Source organism: Trichechus manatus, unplaced genomic scaffold, assembly GCF_000243295.1.
Source record: "Trichechus manatus latirostris isolate Lorelei unplaced genomic scaffold, TriManLat1.0 scaffold00191, whole genome shotgun sequence".
Classification (NCBI taxonomy): domain Eukaryota; kingdom Metazoa; phylum Chordata; class Mammalia; order Sirenia; family Trichechidae; genus Trichechus; species Trichechus manatus.
Genome location: NW_004444127.1, coordinates 251,741 through 272,033, shown reverse-complemented (window position 1 = coordinate 272,033; position 20,293 = coordinate 251,741). Strand labels below are relative to the sequence as shown.

The 20,293-nt window shown below is 41.3% G+C and overlaps 1 protein-coding gene across 1 annotated transcript in view; it reads right to left on the bottom strand.

Annotated features, from left to right (window-relative positions):
• Positions 1-251: 251 nt before the first annotated feature.
• Positions 252-20,293, bottom strand: part of EXT2 (exostosin glycosyltransferase 2) — a 155,138-nt gene continuing 135,096 nt past the window's right edge. Inside the window, exons 11-14 of the mRNA XM_004387643.1 lie at positions 14,951-15,094; positions 10,956-11,084; positions 8,503-8,585; positions 252-1,513 (exon numbers count right to left, since the gene is read on the bottom strand). Of these exons, the coding sequence (XP_004387700.1) occupies positions 1,375-1,513; positions 8,503-8,585; positions 10,956-11,084; positions 14,951-15,094 (495 nt within the window). The 3' untranslated portion in view covers positions 252-1,374. The remainder of the gene's footprint in view (positions 1,514-8,502; positions 8,586-10,955; positions 11,085-14,950; positions 15,095-20,293) is intronic.

The window sequence follows — 20,293 nt, the reverse complement described above, 5'->3', positions numbered from 1 at the left end:
ACTCAGCAGAACAATGGTGGTGTTTTAGTGACTTCAACGGGCATACAACTAGGTTTCAGTAATTACATCCACATTCTAAGCAAATAGTTATGTATTTTTGTGTTCTGGGGACATATGTTCTGGCTAAAGTCCAAACTGTGGCTAATCTTAATATTAGAGCCAGATAAATCTGTTTTGAATCCATACCATTTAACATTTGCCAGAGTAGATTTGTTCATCAACTGGGCTTAAAGAGGTATAATTCACACATGTGCAGTATTACTAAATGCTGAAATTTAACAATTTAAATATACCAACAACTGTTGGAAAGCAGTTGTTACAGCAGCATTTAACATAAGCCAGAACCTCCCTAGCTAATGTTAAGTTTATACCAAAAGCAGTGAGGGAAATTGTGGCATCCTCTTGGGTTGGGGGTCACGACTCCCTCAACTTTTACAATGTGGTCCTAGCTAGAGTGACTCAGTGTATGGCTACTAGAGGCTCTTTGCTTTTCCCTGAGAACACCTATAAAACATAGACTGGATCAAATCAGGAAGCAAATGGATTCCTTCGGAGGGCTTTGGAATCATCCGCTCCTAGGATGTTTATAATTTGGGGACCTTCCTATGGTTGATGCACATGGCACCAGGTGGTCCTTCTGGCTGTGTGTCTTCCCTGGCATGAGCAGTAGACTGTCTTAAGGCCAGAAGATGCAGTTAAATACACAAATGAAGAAAGATGATTCCTTGGACTACCAATAATCATTGCTTAAGACATAGTAGAAAAGGAATAAAAAATACATTTAATCATATCAAAAAGCCAAATCAAAGAGGAATAGTTCATGGAACTTATAAGATCCCAACTCAATAGTCAGTACTGTTCCTCTGCACAAGTCCAGTGCTCCAAGTCCCAAAGCATATACCAAATCCCAATACAATGTCTGGATTTTGCACAACATTCTAGGCTTGGCTTTTCTTCCAAAGAACTCACTGATCTGAAATAACTAAAACTGAGATAGCTTTTACATGATTCCCCAAATCTAAAATCGGCTGACAGCTTCCTCTTCTCCAGCAGTCTTACTGTCAGTGAAGTTTCCTTTCAGATTGTTATACTGGGACTGAAAATGAAGGGAGCCTGAGGTGGATTTAAATCCACACCACAAACAAAGGCTTCCATTTGGCACTTTCAGAAATAACTCACTGGAGATCATAAGAAACACAAGGACAGAGGACGCACACCTCAAGGTGCTTAGATATTCTTTCCAGGTTTCTTGAGAAATATCTACTATGTCAACCTCCCACCCTAAAATTCCCTGCCCTGATATCAGAATGCTGAGGAGGCCTTGTTCTCTTCTGTGTCCAAGCTTAACATTCAGACCGCCACCAAAGGTGTCTTTCACAAGCTGCCAATGTTGGGGAAGCTCTTCAGTTTCTCAGGAAAGTCATCTTTGTACAGGACAGGGTCAGCTCGGTGTTCCACCACCTTGAGAGGCATTGTCCCAAAGACTGAAGCAAACTTGTTGATGCACTCAGACCTGTGGGGTTTGGGAAGGAGGGAAAGGAGTTTGAGGTGGGGGTAGAGAAAAAAGAGAAAATGTTCAAGAGGCTGAGGGATGAGAGCAAAAATAAACAATGTTCAACATCAACAAAAGAAATGAAGTATCCTTAGCCTGCTCCTAGGTTCTAAAAAGGTTGGGAGGGTGTGGATAAATGAAGTGGGAGAAAGGGAACCGGGGATGCTGTTTGGAGGCCATGGGCCTGCAGAGGTCAGACTATCTTTTCCCCTCCCCCTCAAATTCCAGTCATTCTTCCAGCTCAGTACAAGCGGGCCTTAAACCAAGGTGGATTAGCTGCCAACATTTCTTAACCCCATCTCTATCAGCAAAAGAGAAAGCAAAGGGAGAACAAAGCCACTTAGGTCTGAGCTTCAGCTCACTGAAGTTTAAAAGGCAGAAAGGGGGAACTTGTACTTGAGGCAATAGAAGGCAAAAGAAGATGATGGGGTGGTGAACCAAAATGTCAAACAATGAACACTTCATTCATTCAGCCAACATTTATTGAGGGCCTAAAATGAAATAGCAGTCTCTGGGAATTATCGGTCAACTTTCTATGAAAGCTAAATTTACACTAAAGGAGTGTTTTCACAATTTTCACCATTCCCTTGTTAGAACTAGCAGCAATAACCAACAACTCTGGCACTTCTGGAGGAGGGAAGAGGCCAGTTTCCTTACCTCCCCTGACTCCCTCAAAAGCCCTGACAGCAGCCTCCTCAAAGGTGAGCAGGTAGGCACTTTGTGGGAAATGGTTCTGGTCAACCAGGCCAACTGAGTGTGACAGTTGGCTAATGAAGATGCTTTAGCATCAGACCAGAAGGAAAAAGCAAGCCTGTAAAAACCACTTTTGAAGTCAAGGGAACCTCAAGGATGGATTTCAGAAAGGTCAATACTCTCTCTCCTCAGTCAGGCCCATGACTCCTGAGGGGGCTACAATAAGAACAAACTAATCAGGCAGAACTATTTATGAAGAGAGTTGACTTTCAAGACATGGACCAGAAGAAGTCTCTTCTGTCCTCAGAGATACTGTAAGCCCTGTTTCAAATTATTTTTATCAACAAGTTTTTATTTGATGACGGTCATTATCAACTCCTTTCACTTGGTCAGTGTATTTTTAAAAAAACTGTTACCATTTCATTTTGAGCTCTTCTAGCTAATGACATCATCATCACCACCACCACCAATCAACAACTAGTATTTACTACATGTTCCAGCCTGCATTAAAAGTGCTTTACGTGCGTTATTAACTCACTTAATCCTCACAACAACCCTATGGGGTAGGTCTTACTATTATTCTCATTTTGCACTGGGAGACTGAGGCCACAGACAGGCTAAGTAATTTGTCCAAAGGCCAAACAACTAGTAAGAGGAGAGTCAAACGCAGGCATTCTGGTTCCTGAGGCTAAGGTCTTAATTATGACATGATACAAATTTATTAACATAATTCTAGGGCCCAAGGGAAGGGTCTGGAAAATAACAATCTTTGAGCATCTATTAACTGCCAATAGTTTACACACACTACCTCACTGATTCTTCGAAGTCCTCCTGAACGGCTGGGTTTATTACAGCCTCATTTTATGGATAAAGAAATTAAGGCTCAGAGAGGTTAAGTCACTTGTCCAATGACCCAGAGTTAGATAGTAGTAGAGCTGGGTTACAAACCAAGGCTTGCACTGGCAATAAAGCCTTTGTTCTTTTCATTAGACTCTACCATAACCAGTGGCCATCGAGTCAACTCCAACTCTACCATAGCTTGCCTGTAATTGAGGTTCCCTCCTGCTGGCAGTCTTTCGAGACTCAGGAGATGGTAGCATAGGTTCCAAGTTGAGGGAAGACTGAGAAAAGACTGAGAAGTTTTAGCAAACATTGGATAATAGTCCCTCCAACCCCTTAAATTAGGGGGTCTAAGCAGTGGCAAGTAAAGTTAAATCTCTACAAGGTTTTACTTTCGACAGTTATTCTGCCTGTAAACATGTACAGATTCTCCTAGTTTCCAGTTATTATACAAGTAGAGTCTGGCCAGCAAAGCCCAGCCATACTCAACACAGACACTAGCGAGAATGTATTAAAGACGGAGTCTGGCTCTTGGCATAGTACAGTGGCTCTGTGGCCAGTGCAGAGCACTGAGAACAATGTCTCCTCTGTAACTAGATCTGCCAACAGGGCATGGGCCACAGGCAAGAAGCCACTGGAGCTCAGGCCAGCTTGACTTGTTGACAGCTGCCCCAGGCTAACCCAGGTCTAGTGAGTACCTCTTTTTTTCTCCACACAGCCTGAACTGGAGAAGTGGCTGGCCCACTCTGGATAGCAAAGGTCCTTAACTCTCCTGCCAGATAATGGCAGTATTTCCTACTTTCTTTTCACCAGGGGATCTGGGCTAGGGAACAGGTTAGGGCAGATAATGAGTCCAGCTGGTTGCTGGTAGCTCTTCTGAGTTGTTCTGTCAGGCATCCAGCTACCTTGTCAGTATTGGTTTTCCAATCAAGTACGAACACACTAAGAACCGCCAAAGTCCAAAGACTCATAACTATTTGTGAAGTAATGGAAAGGTTTGCTTTCCTTTCAAAGACATACCACTACCTAAAGTAAGCAGGGGCCTTTAGGACTAATGCTAGGGAAATTGGGAAGGAAACTAACATTGCCAGGGCTTTCATGTATTATTACTTCACTCATCCCAAGCAGATAGCACAGTGCTTGGCACAAAGATGCTCAATAAATATTTGCTGAACCTATAAAGGGACATTGCAATTTTATAGATATTAGTATCCATCCCTATTTTAGGAGATGAAAAGATTGAAGTTCAGGTAAGGTAAATAAATTTCCTTAGGTCAGACAGCTAATAAGCGACAAACTCATAACTTGAACAAAGACTGGCCTGAATCACAATCCTAGGTTCTTTTTCTTCAATCAACATTTGCCTGTCTGCCATATTGCCCTGACCTTGCTGAAGCTACTGGTCAAAATCAACAGCTACAAATTCTTCTGGTTCTGAAAGAGCTAACAGCAGATCCTGGAAATGGATGCTGGGCAGTAAAGCTACTGTCCTATACAACTGAAATTTCGGACCCTAGATCCCCAAATATACGAATAAATAAGCCTACTGAACCACAAAATCCAATGCAACATCATACACTTATAAACTGGTTAACTGTTTTCACTGTCTTATGCAAAATGTGTATTCTGCAAAGGGAACTATTAAAAAACAAAACAGATGAATAAGTCTATAATTGTATCTACATCTCTCAGTCTAACCCAAACCCAAAAACCAAAACCATTGCCGTCAAGTCCATTTCTACTAAAGGCAACCCCACGTGTTACAGAGTAGAACTGCTTGCTCCATAGGGATTTCTTGGTTGTAATCTATATGAAAGCAGGGCTTTCTTCTGTGGTACTGCTGGGTCGGTTTGAACCAACAACCTTTAGGTTAGTTGTTGAGTGCAAACCATCTGAGCCACCCAGAGACCTTTTCAATCTACCCAAGATGGCTTAAATCATGTCTCTCTCCCTCCCAGTCTAAGCTCTTTATTTAATAATTCAGTGATTCAGTCTTTAATCCAAACAGATTTGCTCATTCCAAATTTATTTCAAAATTTCTTTCCTTCTACTCTCTCTCAAATTTCTCAAAGGGATAGTCTACGTTCATTAACTCTACTTCCTCATCACTGACTCTTACTCTATAACCCTTTGGCTCCATCACTCTACAAAATTGTATCTTTTAAGGTCACTAATCACCATTTGATCCAAAGATCTTTTCCCAGTCTGCATAGTCCTTGCTCCTCCCTTGCTTCTGAGCACTGCAGTTCCCGGCTCTCCCCTGGCCCCAAGAGTGGTTGTTTCGCTGTTTTCAGTTATTCTTTTAAATGTCTCCTAAATGTCAGCATTTCTCAAGACTCTGCCTTGGCTTTTCTTCAGTCACTGTCTTTGGGCAGTTAATTTCCAAATATCTGTCTTTGTTTTAAACTTCTTTCTGAAGTTCTAGTTCCACATTTCTAACTGCCTGCTCAATATCTCTATCTGCATGTATTTAGAGGGTAAGACCCCCAAATAACCTACCTATTGTTCCCCAACTTCACCCATGATTAACATCTCCTGTTTTCATTAATTATACTGTTAAAGGTACAACCATCCATCCCAAAGCCCTCCCCAATTAGGGTCTCCTCCTAACTATATTATTTATACTGTTAAAGGTACTACCTACCATTCCTCTTGACTCAAAATCTAAGTTATCCTTGTAGACTCCTCTTCCATAACCTCCTCATAACTATCCAGTCAGAAACCAAGTTCTAACACATCTTCCTCTGGGAAAAAATCTTCTTGCAAAATTTAATTCGTCCCTTCCTTTCCACATTCAATTTAGTTCAATAGCCTTCTAACCAGCCTTCTTTTTTTAGTCTCTTCACCCTTCATTCCATCCCATACACTACCAAATTAATCTCAAAGCATTACTTTGAGCTACTACCCTATCAAAAACCTTCTATGGTTAGCCAGAGCATGAAGAAAAAAGTTTAAGCTCTTGAACTGAGGATTCAAGGCCCTTTGCAGTCTGGCACTAACAAGCCAGAATTCTATGCTCTAGCCAAATTGGATGTGATACTGTTGTTGGGTGCTGCCGAGTCAATTCTGACTCACAGAGACCCTATACGACAGAGTAGAACTGCCCCACAGAGTTCCCAAGGTTGTAAATCTTTACCAAAGCAGACATCTTTCTCCCGTGGAGCAGATGGTAGGTCTGAACCACCGACCTTTCGGTTAGAAGTCAAGAGCTTAACCACTGAGTCACCAGGGCTCCTTCAGTTACATATAAAGTCTATACACACACACACATATGTATGTATGTATGTCTGTGTGTGTGTGTGTGTGTGTGTGTGTGTGTATGTATATGTATATATATATATATACACACATACAGTGTCTAGCTGGCACAAATGGCTAAGTGCTCTACTATTACCCAAAAGGTTGACGATTTGAACCCACCCAGAGGTGCCTTGGGAGACAGGCCTGGTGATCTGCTCCCGGAAGATCACAGCCTCAAAAACCCTACGGAGTTCTACTCTACAAACATGGGGTTGCCATGAGTCAGAATCAACTTGATGGCAACTAACAACAACAGCAACATGATAACTCTATGTTTAACTTTTTGAGGATACATAGTCTTTTTGAACCTCAGTTTCTGCATCTGTAAAATGGGGGCAATAATCTGATTCACACCTAATAACATCTAGGCAGTTGCCTATTCTATTTTCAAAGGTCTCCAAAGAGGAAGCCTCTACCTCTCCCTTAGTTACTTTCTTCAGTGTTTAATAATAACAATATCTAACTTAAATCTCTACCGTATTTTAAGGTTCTTTACATGTGTTACAATCTCAGTGGTGCTAGAGATGAGTTGTTTAGCCTCGGCATGAATTTTAAGGCCAGTATCAGATTAACTTTTCTCCCCACTTTTCCTTTCCTGGACCATATAACTCTACCATTTTAACTTAGCCTAATTAATAATCAGAGTTTCTGGGTGGTATAAACAGTTAACAGACTTGGCTGCTAACCAAAAAGATGGAGGTTCAAGTCTACCCAGAGATGCCTCAGAAGAAAGGACTGGTGATCTACTTCTGAAAACTCAGCCACTGAAAAACCTATGGAGCACAGTTCGATTCTGACACAATTAGGGTCGTCATGAGTCACTATCAACTCAATGGCAACCGGTAATCAATAACCACTTAGCTTAATACTATGAATTCCCTCCAAACATAGTGAATGATAGATTTAAATAACAATTTCATAGTGAATGATAGGTTTAAATAACAATTTCATGTACTCCAACAGCACTACAATTGGGGTCTCTTCCAAAATGAGCTACTACAGTTATGTCACCACCTGGAACTGTGTAATACTTATGATACCAAGGACAGATTATTTCCAAAATCATAATAGATTATTTCACATAGACAGTTAATAAGAGTCATGTCCTTGGAGTAAGATATTCATATATGGAAGAGATACATAGATTATTTAGAGAGCAAGGAGGTATAATGCCTTATAGAAAAATCCAGGCCAACTGACCAACTTTCTGTACAAAAAACCTTCCAAGCCTGAAGGATTTTAATATGGCTGATAGGTTTCAGAAATGAATGTTGCAAGCAGATGCATATGTGATCTGAGGAAGCTTGACCTGGGTATCTCATTCTATAAGGCCATTATAACATTCTCTGAGTGCATTTGGTCCCTTGACGATAGTGCTATTGGGATAGAGAACTTGCTGTCTTGTGTAAGGAGCTGCCTTTTGAAGAAGTAGATTTGACACAGGTGTATCAAAACTTTGGCAAAGAAGCGAGAACCAAGGTCTAGTATAAGATTATAATGGTCTTAAGAGAAGGCATATGCCTCCCACTCCTTTTATACTTACCTGCAAGGCCTAATATTACATTCCATACAAAGGTATACTTGCTGAAGAAATGACTGACTAGAAATAAAGGGAATAGTTCAGAGCTGCCCTGCTCTTCACTTTGAAATGTAAAGGGCTTTGTTTTCAATCCTGTTCTTGGCAGGTGTTTTAGTAGTGCCAGCGAAGGTAATTTGTCTCTGGTGGGTTTGGTTTAATTATTTCCAATCAAGGTTTTACTATAACATGGACATAGTATCCTTAAAACCAATTCACTTATTTCCTTAGAATTAACTAGCTCCCACTCAAATGACTGTAGATGTTAACTGCTTAGTCCACATGGAGAATCTGGCTTCTGGAGCTTAAGGTCAGCTATATTTTAAGACCCTTCCAGCCATTACAAATTGAGTGAGTAGCATTCCAAATTAATTCATTGGGTGACCTGGGCTTGAACTAACCCAATTCCCACAGTGCAAAAAGAGGTGACTGTGGCTACCAGCTGCTGTCCTTATATCTCCAACCAAGTCCCATAAACAGGCCCAAGGCAGGAAATGGGGATCAGAGGCTCGGGCCGACTGTTGGTTAGAGGCTCACTCACCTCTCCACCATATGTGTCTGGTCTAGCGAAAGCCCATCAATGGCTGTACACTCAGGACACTTGAATTTCTTTCGCGGGGTTACCTGCCAGAGGAGCACAAAAAGATACCTGCTGTCAGTGCCAAGGACAAGAAAATTGTGCCTGTGACGCCACTCTGCATGCTTCTGTGCTGTAAGCTGAGATGCTTGCGCTCTCTACATGCACACGCACGCATGCGCACACGTACACACCTCACCATTCCTCTATTCAATTCTGTCTGGCTCAGTCAACGGCAGAACTCACAAGGGCCCAATAAAAAGGGCTTGGAGGGCTTTTGCCTTCTGTAACTGGAAAGAAGTGGTGATGACAAGTGCCTTAATTCCTGTTTAATGACTGTTTTCTCACTGCCAAGGTCCTTGTATAAACACCATTTGTTCTTGCAGCCATAAGGGCGATGAAATACAGCTTCCCATAACTTTCACCATAACCTCAGTTCCAACAGGCGTTCTTTCTCCTTCTTCCAGCTAATGGCAAACGCTATGAGAACACCATGCTCTTGAAGATGCCAGGTTCTATTTCAAGTTCCCTTGAATCAGGGAAAAAATCCAATGGTCCCTCACTCTCTGAATCCTTTGCCCTTACTTCCCCACCCCCCTTCCAAATCTTAAACTTCTAATAATTTTTCTAGCAAACCTGGAGAAGGCTGCTATTCTAACCTAGTGAAGATAAATAAACAGATGGATAGGAGGGAAAGAAAGGTAGATAAATATGGCAAGGCTAAGAATAGCATATAAGGAAAAAATCAAACCCATTGCTGTCGAGTCAATTCCGACTCTAGTGACCCTATAGGACAAAGTAGAACTGCCCAAAAGATTTCCAAGGAGCGGCTGTTGGATTCAAACTGCTGACCTTTTTGGTTAGCAGCCAGATGCTTAACCACTGCACCACCAGGACTCCAAGAATAGCATGTAGGCACTTGGAATTACCGTCCAGAAGAAGCAGCCACAGATAAAAACATATTGAAGCATGTCAAAAAGAAAATTTGGGGATGAGGGCAGTTTGTTTAAAACTAACTCACAATTTACATTCTTTAAATCAACATTCTTTCCAGTCAGCTGTTTGCTGAGTTATGGGTAGCTGGGGGAGTGCCTGGGGAGGTCAGGTTCAGTGAGCACAGATAGTGATTTTTCCTCTTTTCTTAGTCACTTTGGTTTAATCTGGCTTCTCTCGCCAGTTAATAGCAGGAAGAACCAGTGGGGAATGCCATACTGTGCTTCCAGTATAAGCTCCTCTGGGAATCTGGCCTAGAAGCTTTGCCCATTTTCACAAAGGGAATTCTAATCCAGAAGGAACAAAAGGTCAAGATGACTCCACTCACAGAAAGAAGTGCGCTTTCTCTACATAGCTAGGGATCTGATTTAAGCAAAGACTGTGCTTTAAGAATAAATAGATGTATATTACAAATACAACGATGATCCTTATGTACTTTCAGTTTTTACTATGTTATGAGAAAGGTACTTTTAACAACTTGTAATCAATATTTAAAAACAATGCTTAGGACAACTATAGTTACATGATTGTACAACATGCACCATCTCTCAACATCTATAAAAAATTGGCTACTTTAAGAAAGGTGTAAACTGAGTCCTTTAACTAACAGAAACAGATTCCAAATTAGCTTTGAGAATAAATTAAATTTTCTTTTAAAACACCATTTATGAATTGACTATCACAGACTTTATCTTTGATACTGAAGGTTAAAAACTATAACTAAAGAAACTTAAAAAAAAACATTTAAATTGGCAAAGGCTAGCTTCAATTTTACATTGCGAGACAGTCAATCATAGACACTTAGAGCAGGGCTTCAAACTGGTTCAGTCATGGCAAACAAAACAAAACCAGAACAGACCTGAACTTTTTAAAATTTGCGTGATCTGGACCCATAACCATAACGGGAAAAATTATGAGTCAAAGCCGTGGAATGAGCGACTTGGAAGAGGTGTAGTGAGCCCTTTCCAGAGTCTGATGCGTGAGACTGGATTATTGCCAGGACTGAGGAGAGCGACACATATTCAAAGTGGCGCTATTGTACACCATCTTTGAGCAGGGCATCACTGTTTCTGACTCTGCAAAAATCTGACAGGCAGCAGATTTGGTTGCTATGCAATGTGTCCACTGCCCTTCTTTTCTAGGAGGGACATTAAGTTTCTAGCAGGGCTTTGACCTATAATTTTTCCTGTTTTATGGTTTCAGTTCACCCAAATTTTAAAAACTCGAGTCCGTTTTGGTGTCGCTTCCTCGGCCATGATTGAACCGGTATGAAGCCCTGACTTAAAGCTAAAAGAGAACTTAAAGTTTATCTAGTCCAATACTTCATTTACAGTTATGACAACCTCTCAGGCTCAGAGAAATAGAGGCCTGCTCAAGATCACAAAGCAAGTTAATGGCAGAGCCAGAACAAGGACATCTCCTACCTTGATGACAGCTTTCCCTGTGACATTAGCCACCAGGAAATTCATCGCAATGTCTTCACAGTTCATATGAGCATCCACCCAATTCTTGATATCCCCAGGCATTTTGTAGGTATACAGGTAGTTAAAATACTGTCAGGGGAGACAAAAAGAAGAAACATTTAAACAGCAGTTCGCTTTGGCTGATATGTAATGGGCAACCTAGTCATGGCATAGAGATAAGCTCTCTCTCATAAGATTAATCACGAGTGTGTATCAACTGAAAGGGCAAAGAAAGTATGAGAAGGCTTTAGGTCCAGTGGCAAAGCATCATTAATATGGTCATTCTCTGCTATTGTAAGCAGAGGAGAGGCACAATATGAAGCCCTGGTAAGATGCGGTGACTTCAGATCGATTAAAGCATCATGTATGTAATAAATGTTGTTCAAAGACACCCGACATATTATCTTTTACTGAATCCTTCCCCTTGAGTCACAATGTTTCATCCCTGTGTCCTATCTTCTCTCCACACATTGCAAATAGATAAAATAACAGTGGAGCAACATTGCAAAGGTATGTGCTTTTTAAAGTAGAACAAAAATGAGGCAATCCTGAAATGACCATAACCTACATGTATGAAATATGTAGAAATTCATGGACAACCAATGAACACATACATAGTCTACTATTACAAATCTCAAGAATTATAAACCTTAGCTTTCTTATTTGCCAGGAATAAAAACTCACTTCTGGATCTAGGACCTGAAAAATATGAGGGCAAAGACCTAAATATACAATCTAAAACAATAAAGATCATGGAAGAAAAAACAGGGACAAAGGTAAGAGCCTTAATACCTGGCATAAACAGAATACAAACCATAAGTAACAATGCACAAACACCAGAAGAGAAACTAGATAAGTGGGAGCTCCTAAAAATCAAACACTTACGCTCATCAAAAGACTTCACCAAAAGAGTAAAAAGACAACCTACAGAGTGGGAAAAAAATTTTGGCTACGACAAATCCAGTTAGCATCTAATCTCTAAAATTTATAAGTACCGCAAAACCTCAACAACAAAAAGACAAATAACCCAATTAAAAAATGGGCAAAGGATATGAACAGGTGCTTCACCAAAGAAGACATCGAGGCGGCTAACAGACACATGAGGAAGGAAATGCTCACGATCATTAGCCATTAAAGAAATGCAAATCAAAACTACAATGAGATACCATCTCACCCCAACAAGGCTAGCATTAATCCAAAAAACACAAAATAATAAATGTTGCAGAGGCTGTGGAGAGACTGGAACACTTATACACTGTTGGTGGGAATGTAAAATAGTACAACCACTTTGGAAATCCATTTGGCACTTCCTTAAAAAGCTAGAAATAGAAGTACCATATGATCTAGCAATCCCACTGCTTGGAATATATCCTAGAGAAATATGAGTCGTCACAGCAATAGATACATGCACACCCATGTTCATGGCAGCACTGTATACGATAGCAAAAAAATATGGAAAACAACCTAGGTGCCCATCAACAGACAAATGGATAAACAAATTATGGTACATTCACACAATGGAATACTAAGCAATGATAAAGAACAACCATGAATCCATGAAACATCTTACAACATGGAGGAATCTGGAAGGCATTATGCTGAGTGAATTTAGTCAGTCGCAAAAGGACAAATATTGTATAAGACCGCTGTTATAAGAACTCAAGAAAAGGTTTAAACACAGAAGAAAACATTCTTTGATGGTTACAAGGGCGGGGAGGGAGGGAGAGGGGTATTCACTAACTAGACAGTAGACAAGAGTTATCTTAGGTGAAGGGAAGGACAACAGACACTACAGGGGAAGTCAGCACAACTGGACTAAACGAAAAGCTAAGAAGTTTTCTGAATACAACCAAACACTTCGAGGGACAGAGTAGCAGGGGTGGGGGTCTGGGGACTATGGTTTCAGGGGACATCTAGGTCAACTGGCATAACAAAGTTTATTAAGAAAATGTTCTGCATCCCACTTTGGTGAGTGGTGTCTGGTGTCTTAAAAGCTAGTGGGCGGCCATCTAAGATGCATCAATTGGTCCCACAACCTATCTGAAGCAAAGGAGAATGAAGAACACCAAAGACACAAGAAAAATATTAGCCAAAGAGACCAAAAGGGCCACATAAACCAGAAACTGCATCAGCCTGAGACCAGAAGAACAAGATGGTGCCTGGCTACCACCAATGACCACCCTGTCAGGGAACACAACAGACAGTCCCTGACGGAGCAGGAGAAAAGTAGGGTGCAGAAATCCAATTCTAGTAGAAAGACCAGATTTACTGGTTTAACTGAGACTGGAGGGACCCCAGAAGACATGGCCTCCAGACTCTCTGTTAGCCCAAAACTAAGACCATTCCCGAGGCCAACTCTTCAGACAAAGATTAGACTGGACTATGGGACAAAAAATGATACTCATTCAGAATGTGCTTCTTAGCTCAAGTAGATACATGAGACTAAATGGGCAGCTCCTGTCTGGAAGCGAGATGAAAAGGCAGAGAGCGTCAGGAGCTGGTTGAATGGACACTGGAAATCCGGGGTGGAAAGGAGGAGTGTGCTGTCACAGAATAAGGAGAGCAACTAGGGTGGGTCAATAACAATGTGTATATAAATTTTTGTATAAGAGACTAACTTGAATTGTAAACTTTCACTTAAAGTACAATTTAAAAAAAAAATGAGGGCAAGAGTGCTAAGTTCACAACAGGCAATCAATATGAATACAGCTAAATTAAAGAACTGTTCTGAACTGAACAGATCTTTCTCCTGACATCAGTTCCTTATACCACTACTGACAAGTTGTTACTATTTAATTAAACCATATACTCTCAGGGAGCACTCTATCATCAAACTGAATATCCTAAAATCAAATGCATATCCTCCAATCACTCCCTAATAAAGTCAAAAGTATGAGCTGGCATATCTCAGAAGTGAGCAAGTACAAAGACTACGAAGTATATAAAAGGAATTTCAACCTCACTACCGAAAGGTTGGAGGTTCAAGTCTACCCAGAAGTGTCTCAGAAGAAAGGCCTGGGGATCTACTTCCAAAAAATCAGCCACTGAAAACCCTCTGGCGCACAGGTCTACTCTGACACTCATGGGGTTGCCATGAGTCAAAGCAGACTTGACAGCAACTGGTTTAGTAATTAAAGTTGAAACAGTAAGATATCATTTCCACTTATCAAAATGCTAAGTTTGAATTTTTTTCCCCCCCACAAATTTCATGCAAGGGAGGGTAAGGTAAGAGTCAGTTTTACATTTTGTTAATGGAAGTGTAAAGTGGCATAAACAATATTGAAAACAACTGTCAAATATATATTAAAACCCCTAAAAATGTCTCTACCCTTTGATATGGTTAATTCCACTTCTAGGAATCTATCATAAGAGTTGTAAATACAGTTATGAAAATAGTCATTAATCACAGCATTATTTAAAATAACAACATAATTAGAAACCACCTAAATATCCAATAATAGAGGAATGGTTATACACAAATTATGGCACATTCATATAATGGTATATTAGCAATTATGTTAAAAAGAAATTATTTATGAAGAAATATGGACTCTTCATAAGGAGTATGAGAAGTTTTTTCTCATTTCATGAGAATTGTTCACAATATGATACATGAAAAAAGCAAGCTAACGAGAACATTCACAACTGGAAAAAGAAAAAGTATCTAAGCAGTAATAATGATCATCTCTAGGTGATTGGACTACAAGTGACTTTTCTTCATTTTATTTTCCTGAACTTTCCATACTCCCTACTCTGAGCTTGTATTACTTTTATAATTACAAAACACTTTGTTTTTTAAGGAATATCACACAACGTGGCCTTTCTAAGCCCTCTGAGTAGAACGTTTTTCCTAAACTCATCAGCAGGTATGGAAAGTTAAATTGGCCAAATAAAATAAGTATCATACTCTTAGTTTTGTCAACTCAGGCCTATTTGACCTAAGCCTTCCCCCTTACCTTGTGATAAAAAGCTGCCCCTGTGAGCACCATGGACACTTCATTTGTCCACTCAGACTCATACTTCCACTTATTCATCTCATGGTCCCAGAGATGGAGACGGCCTGGGTAACCCACCAACCGATCTGGGAATTCCCGCCAGACCTAAGAACAAAAACACGTCAACAATCAATTTCCAGCTTAGAAAGCAATCATTACAGGGCTGAGTGACCCAGACAGGTGTCAACAGACTCCGTAGGTTGAAATCTTCACAAACTAAGAAGGTCAAAATGAAGGAGGGCTTCTGAAGATGTTCAATTGATCAGGTCCTACTATTCTGCCAATATTAACAGACAGATGCTGTGATGGTTAAGATTGTGTGTTAGCTTGGCTGGGCCATGATTCTCAGTGTTTTGGCAGTCATGTGATGTTGTGGTCACTTTTCTGTTAGGATTTGATGTGTAATCGCCCCCATGATGGGATTTGCTGTTAGTAGCCAATCAAGAGGGAGTTTCCTTGGGCATGTGGCCTGCGTTGAGTGTGGGCGGGCATTCTGGCAGAGCTTGGGGGCTTTTGCTCATTCTGGATCCTGCAGCTGGCTCCTGTTCATGTGACCTCCGGTTCTTGGAACTTGAGCTAGCAGCTTACCTGTGGTCTTGCCTGCCGATCCTGGGATTCATGGATCTCCACAGCCTGTGAGCAACAGCCCTGCTCTCCAACCTGCCGATCTTGGGTTCATCAGCCCCTGCAGCTACGTGATCAGGAGAAGCCTCTATCCTGACCCAAAGGCTTGGGATGTTACAGCCTCTACAACAGTGTGAGCCATTTCCTTGATATAAATCTCTCTCTATATATATTTGTACACTTTATTGGTTTTGCTTCTCTAGAGAACCCAGCCTAAGACAGATGTTGATTCTGATTTTCTCCAAAACTTCTTGTGCTGGCTTGGAAATTTCAAGTAAGGCAGAGTAATAGCTTATTGAACTGGGCCAAGGTAGGTAATCTCTTAACACATGATTAATGAAATAGGTTTCATATTTAGTGAACCCACAAATGAACAATAAATGGGACCCTGCAACTAAACTGCCCTAATTTGCATTAGATTTTGGTGATAAGGAAAATTTCCCAAGTCTCTTGTTTCTAAAGAAAGCATTTTTCCTGAGCATACACTCATTCTTATGATCCACTGGAAGCCTAAAATATAGACTTGCCTGATTCTATAATCTGCAATGTATCAAACACAAAAATATGATTTCCATATCTGGAAAGGTTCTTAAATACAGTTCTGTTGGATTAACAGGATTTGGTATATCAGAGGTAGGGTACGAGTAATACCTTTCCCCATGTATTCCTATATAACTAAAACAATCAAATAACAGTTGCTGCCAGTCTCTTCTGACTCATGGTGACCTCATGTGTTAATTTAGTGTAACCTTTAATGGAGGAGGTATGTACCATTAATAAGCACTGACAATTTACCAGTGGCTACTGGTGCCTCTTCTCAGTCTCTGCTGGCTTCTCATCATTTACCAGACCTTCATCTACTGGAGTTTCTGAGGGCTGAGTCCTGGGATCTCTTCTCTTCTTCAAACTCTCTCTCTCTCTAAATTTATATCTTCAGGCGTGAACTTTCCTTAGATAACCAACTACTTACTTAATATCTCCACCTGAATAAACAACAGGCATCTCAAACTTAACATGTTCAAAACACAATTCTTGATTCCATCTCCCCAGACAAGTCACTCTCTCTATCTTCTCCATTTCAGTAAATCATCCACCCCACTGCTCAAACCCAAAAGCTAGGAGTCAGCCTTTATTTCTTCCTTTCTCTCTCTCCCCACATCTAATACATTAGCAAGTCCCGCTCACTCTACTTCTGACTGCCTCATACCCTCTCTACTGCCACTCCGTCTAGGTCAAACCACAATCATCTCTCACTTAGATTACTCTATTAGGCTTCCAACATGTCTCCTTGCTTCCACCTTGCCCTTACAAATCATTATTTACAAAGCATCCCTAAAAGGACCGTTCCTAAAAGGATACTGGCTCAGGGCAAATCAACCTGAGCCAATATCCTTTTAGCGGGCTCTGCCCTCTTATATTTATTTTTAATATTATAATTTTCATTATATATTCATCTACATATAAATAAGTCCAACACTTGTCTGTCAGTCTGTCGCGCCGTGGTGGCTTACATGTTGCTGGAAGCTATGCCACCGGTATTTCAAACACCAGCAGGGTCACCCATGGTGGACAGGTTTCAGTAGAGCTTGAAGACTAAGACAGACTAGGAAGAAGGACCTGACGGTCTACTTCTGAAAAAAATTGGCTAGTAAGAACCTTGTGAATAGCAATGGAACACTGATCAATGGCTACAACAATGGGTCAAGCATAGCAACGATTGTGAGGATAGTGCAGGAGCAAGCAGTGTTTTGTTCTGTTGTACATGAGGTTGCTATGAGTTGGAACCAACTGGACAGCACCTAACAACAACATAAATAAGTCATATGGTACAGCAACCAACAGCTCCCCCAACACTCAAGTGTCAAGTTCAGGGAAGACATCTCAGTTGCCCTTCTCCAGAGCAGAGCCAGTGTATTAGCAACCCACTCAACAACAACAACAACAACAAAAAAACTTTAAAACATACCACCCCCACTTAAAAAAAACAAAACAAAACATAAAAAATGGCTTCCCACTGCACTAAGGAAAATACCCAAATTCCTTACCATGTCCTAAAGGACCTAACCACTCTCCAACCTCTTCTCTTACCATACTCTCCCATGCTGCCTTTCTGTTCCTTAACCCTGACTAGGCCTCAGGGCTTTTGTACTTGCTATTTCTTCTGAGTGGAATGTTTTTCTCCAGCTCTTCAAAAGGCTGGTTCCTTCTCATGAGTCAAGTCTCTGCTTAAATGTCACCTACTTTGAGAGGCCTCCTTAGACTTTCCTATCCAAGGTAAACATCACCCCCCAACTGTCAATCTTTATCACATCCCTTCACCCTATGTTTTTCTTCACCAAACTTCCACTTTTAGAAATTATTTTAGTTATTTATTGGTTGATTATTTATTATCTACTTTCCTTCAATCAAATTTAAAAGCCATGAGGACAGAGACTTTGTCTTATTCACGGTGGTATCCTGAGCACAAAAGAACCTGGTGCATGACAGCATTCAATACACACTTGGTGAATGCATGAATGGACAGAATCTCAGTAGGCAAAAAGCCGAGAATGAAAGCAGGGGACCAAAGGGCCTTTCTCTTTTCTTCACAGCCAGAGCCAGCATACTCTTTGATTCAGAAAGGAAGCCTGCAACTGTACTGATCCACAGTCACCGTTAATAACAATGTGATATCCTTTGTGTGTGGAGATCACAGTAATAGTCCACCATCACTAAAGCACATGTTTTTAATTGCTTTTCCAGAAGCAGGTGAAGAGATATTTGCTGAGTCATCCCACTGTCTTGCCCAGTCCTTCTTGTGATCATCTAGATGCTTTTATAGGATGCCTGAGTTGGATTTGGGGCATGGTATGGAGCTATGAAAAGAGCCTTCCTGTGTGTGAAACCAGCTCACCTAACAGGGCTCAAACCTACAACCCTGGCCTCATTAACACCATATTGTAACCAACAGAGTTAATCGGCCACAGGCATCATAATAGCTGCAGACAAATGAATCCATGTCAAACATGTCCTCAGATGTGTAATGCTGCTGCTGGGTTCTCTCTACTCTGGGGTTTGTATTTCAGCAGATTAAAATAACACGACAGTATTACAACTTTATAGAGCCCAGAGTAGCACCGTAGTATGTGAGGCATGACATTTGCGTGGTTTGTGGGCCTGGGCAGACTCATTATGGGCATAGCCAGTTTCCTCTTCTCAGCACCAAGCACCTGTCTGTTCAAGCCACACCAATGCCATAATCCCAGATTCACCTCAATCAAATTAAAGAGATTTCTGAAGAACTCCACAGCACACATAACTAAAAACCAGGGTTGGGAAAGGCAGAGGAAAGGGGGCAGGAGCAGGGGGCACCCATTCAGTGAGCACGCCTGCCAAAGCTGGATGTTGCATTTTCCCCCTATTTCCTTTGAGTCAAAATAGCTCTCTAATCCATGCAGAGGAAGTCCAAATCACTTTCCCAAGTGATTCTCTTTCTTTACAAGCCACCCGCTTGCAGTAATAGTAATAATAATGAAAATAGTGGCTCAGTTTTCCAGTCAAACACCGTTAAGATTTCAGTCTTCCTACCGTTACTTATCAGACTTCTCTCCAACCAAAACCCAAATCCATAGCCGGGGAGTCGATTCTGACTCATAGCGACCCTATAGGACAGAGTAGGACTGCCCATAGGGTTTCCTAGGAGAGGCTGGTGGATTTGAACTGCTGACCTGTTGGTTAGCAGCCAAGCTCTTAACCACTGCGCCACCAGGGCTCCGACTTCTCTCCAGAGGGGCTTAATTTGGTGACACCGTGTCATAGAGTGCAAAACCACACCACTGTAAAAGCGTCAGAGGTGTCCTGAATTTCAGATTCCTTTGGAGCCTTTAGTGAGTGCTGCTACGCATGCGGGGCCTTTCTGCCCTTGACTTACTACTCCAGGCAGCTGGATACAATCAAGATACCATCCTTGTCACTTCATCTGTAACTCTGCAGCTGACTACAGGATCAAAACAGAGGGGAACAGAATGGGATGGGCCCACTCTAATCGAGCCCCAGTGTAGTACGAAGCCGATTATGTATAAAGTAAAGCATTTTCCCAGTTGAAAGAGTGAGAACTCCAACTACATCCCCTTTTCTCACAGCTACCCACCCCCATGCTAACTCAACTTTTCCCCTTTTACCTCAGGGAAAATGCTTTGGGTTAGCTTTTTGTCATTACTAACAGATGCCTTTATATATTGCAGTGGGGGCACTTGAAACTTCACATTACATCCCTGTAGTTCTAGTAATAGTGCTTCTATAGTTATGTTCGCGCCTCAGTGGTGCAGTGGTTAAGAGCTCAGCTGCTTACCAAAACGTCGGCAGTTTGAATTCACCAGCCGCTCCTTGGAAACCCTACGGGGCTGTTCTACTCTGTCCTATGAGGGAAGCAACTTGACAGCAACAGGTTTTTTTTTAAATAGCTATCTATGTTCAGGAGCCCTGGTGGCATAGTGGTTAAGTGCTCAGCTGCTAACCAAAAGGCTGGCAGTTCAACCCACCCACCGCTCTGAGGGAGAAAGATGTGGCAGTCTGCTTCTGTAAAGATTACAGCCTTGGAAACCCTAAGGGGCAGTTCTCCTCTGTCCTATAGATTGCTATGAGCCACAGTAGACTCAACGGCAATGGGTTTTTTTTATAGCTGTGTTCAAGTCCCAAAGC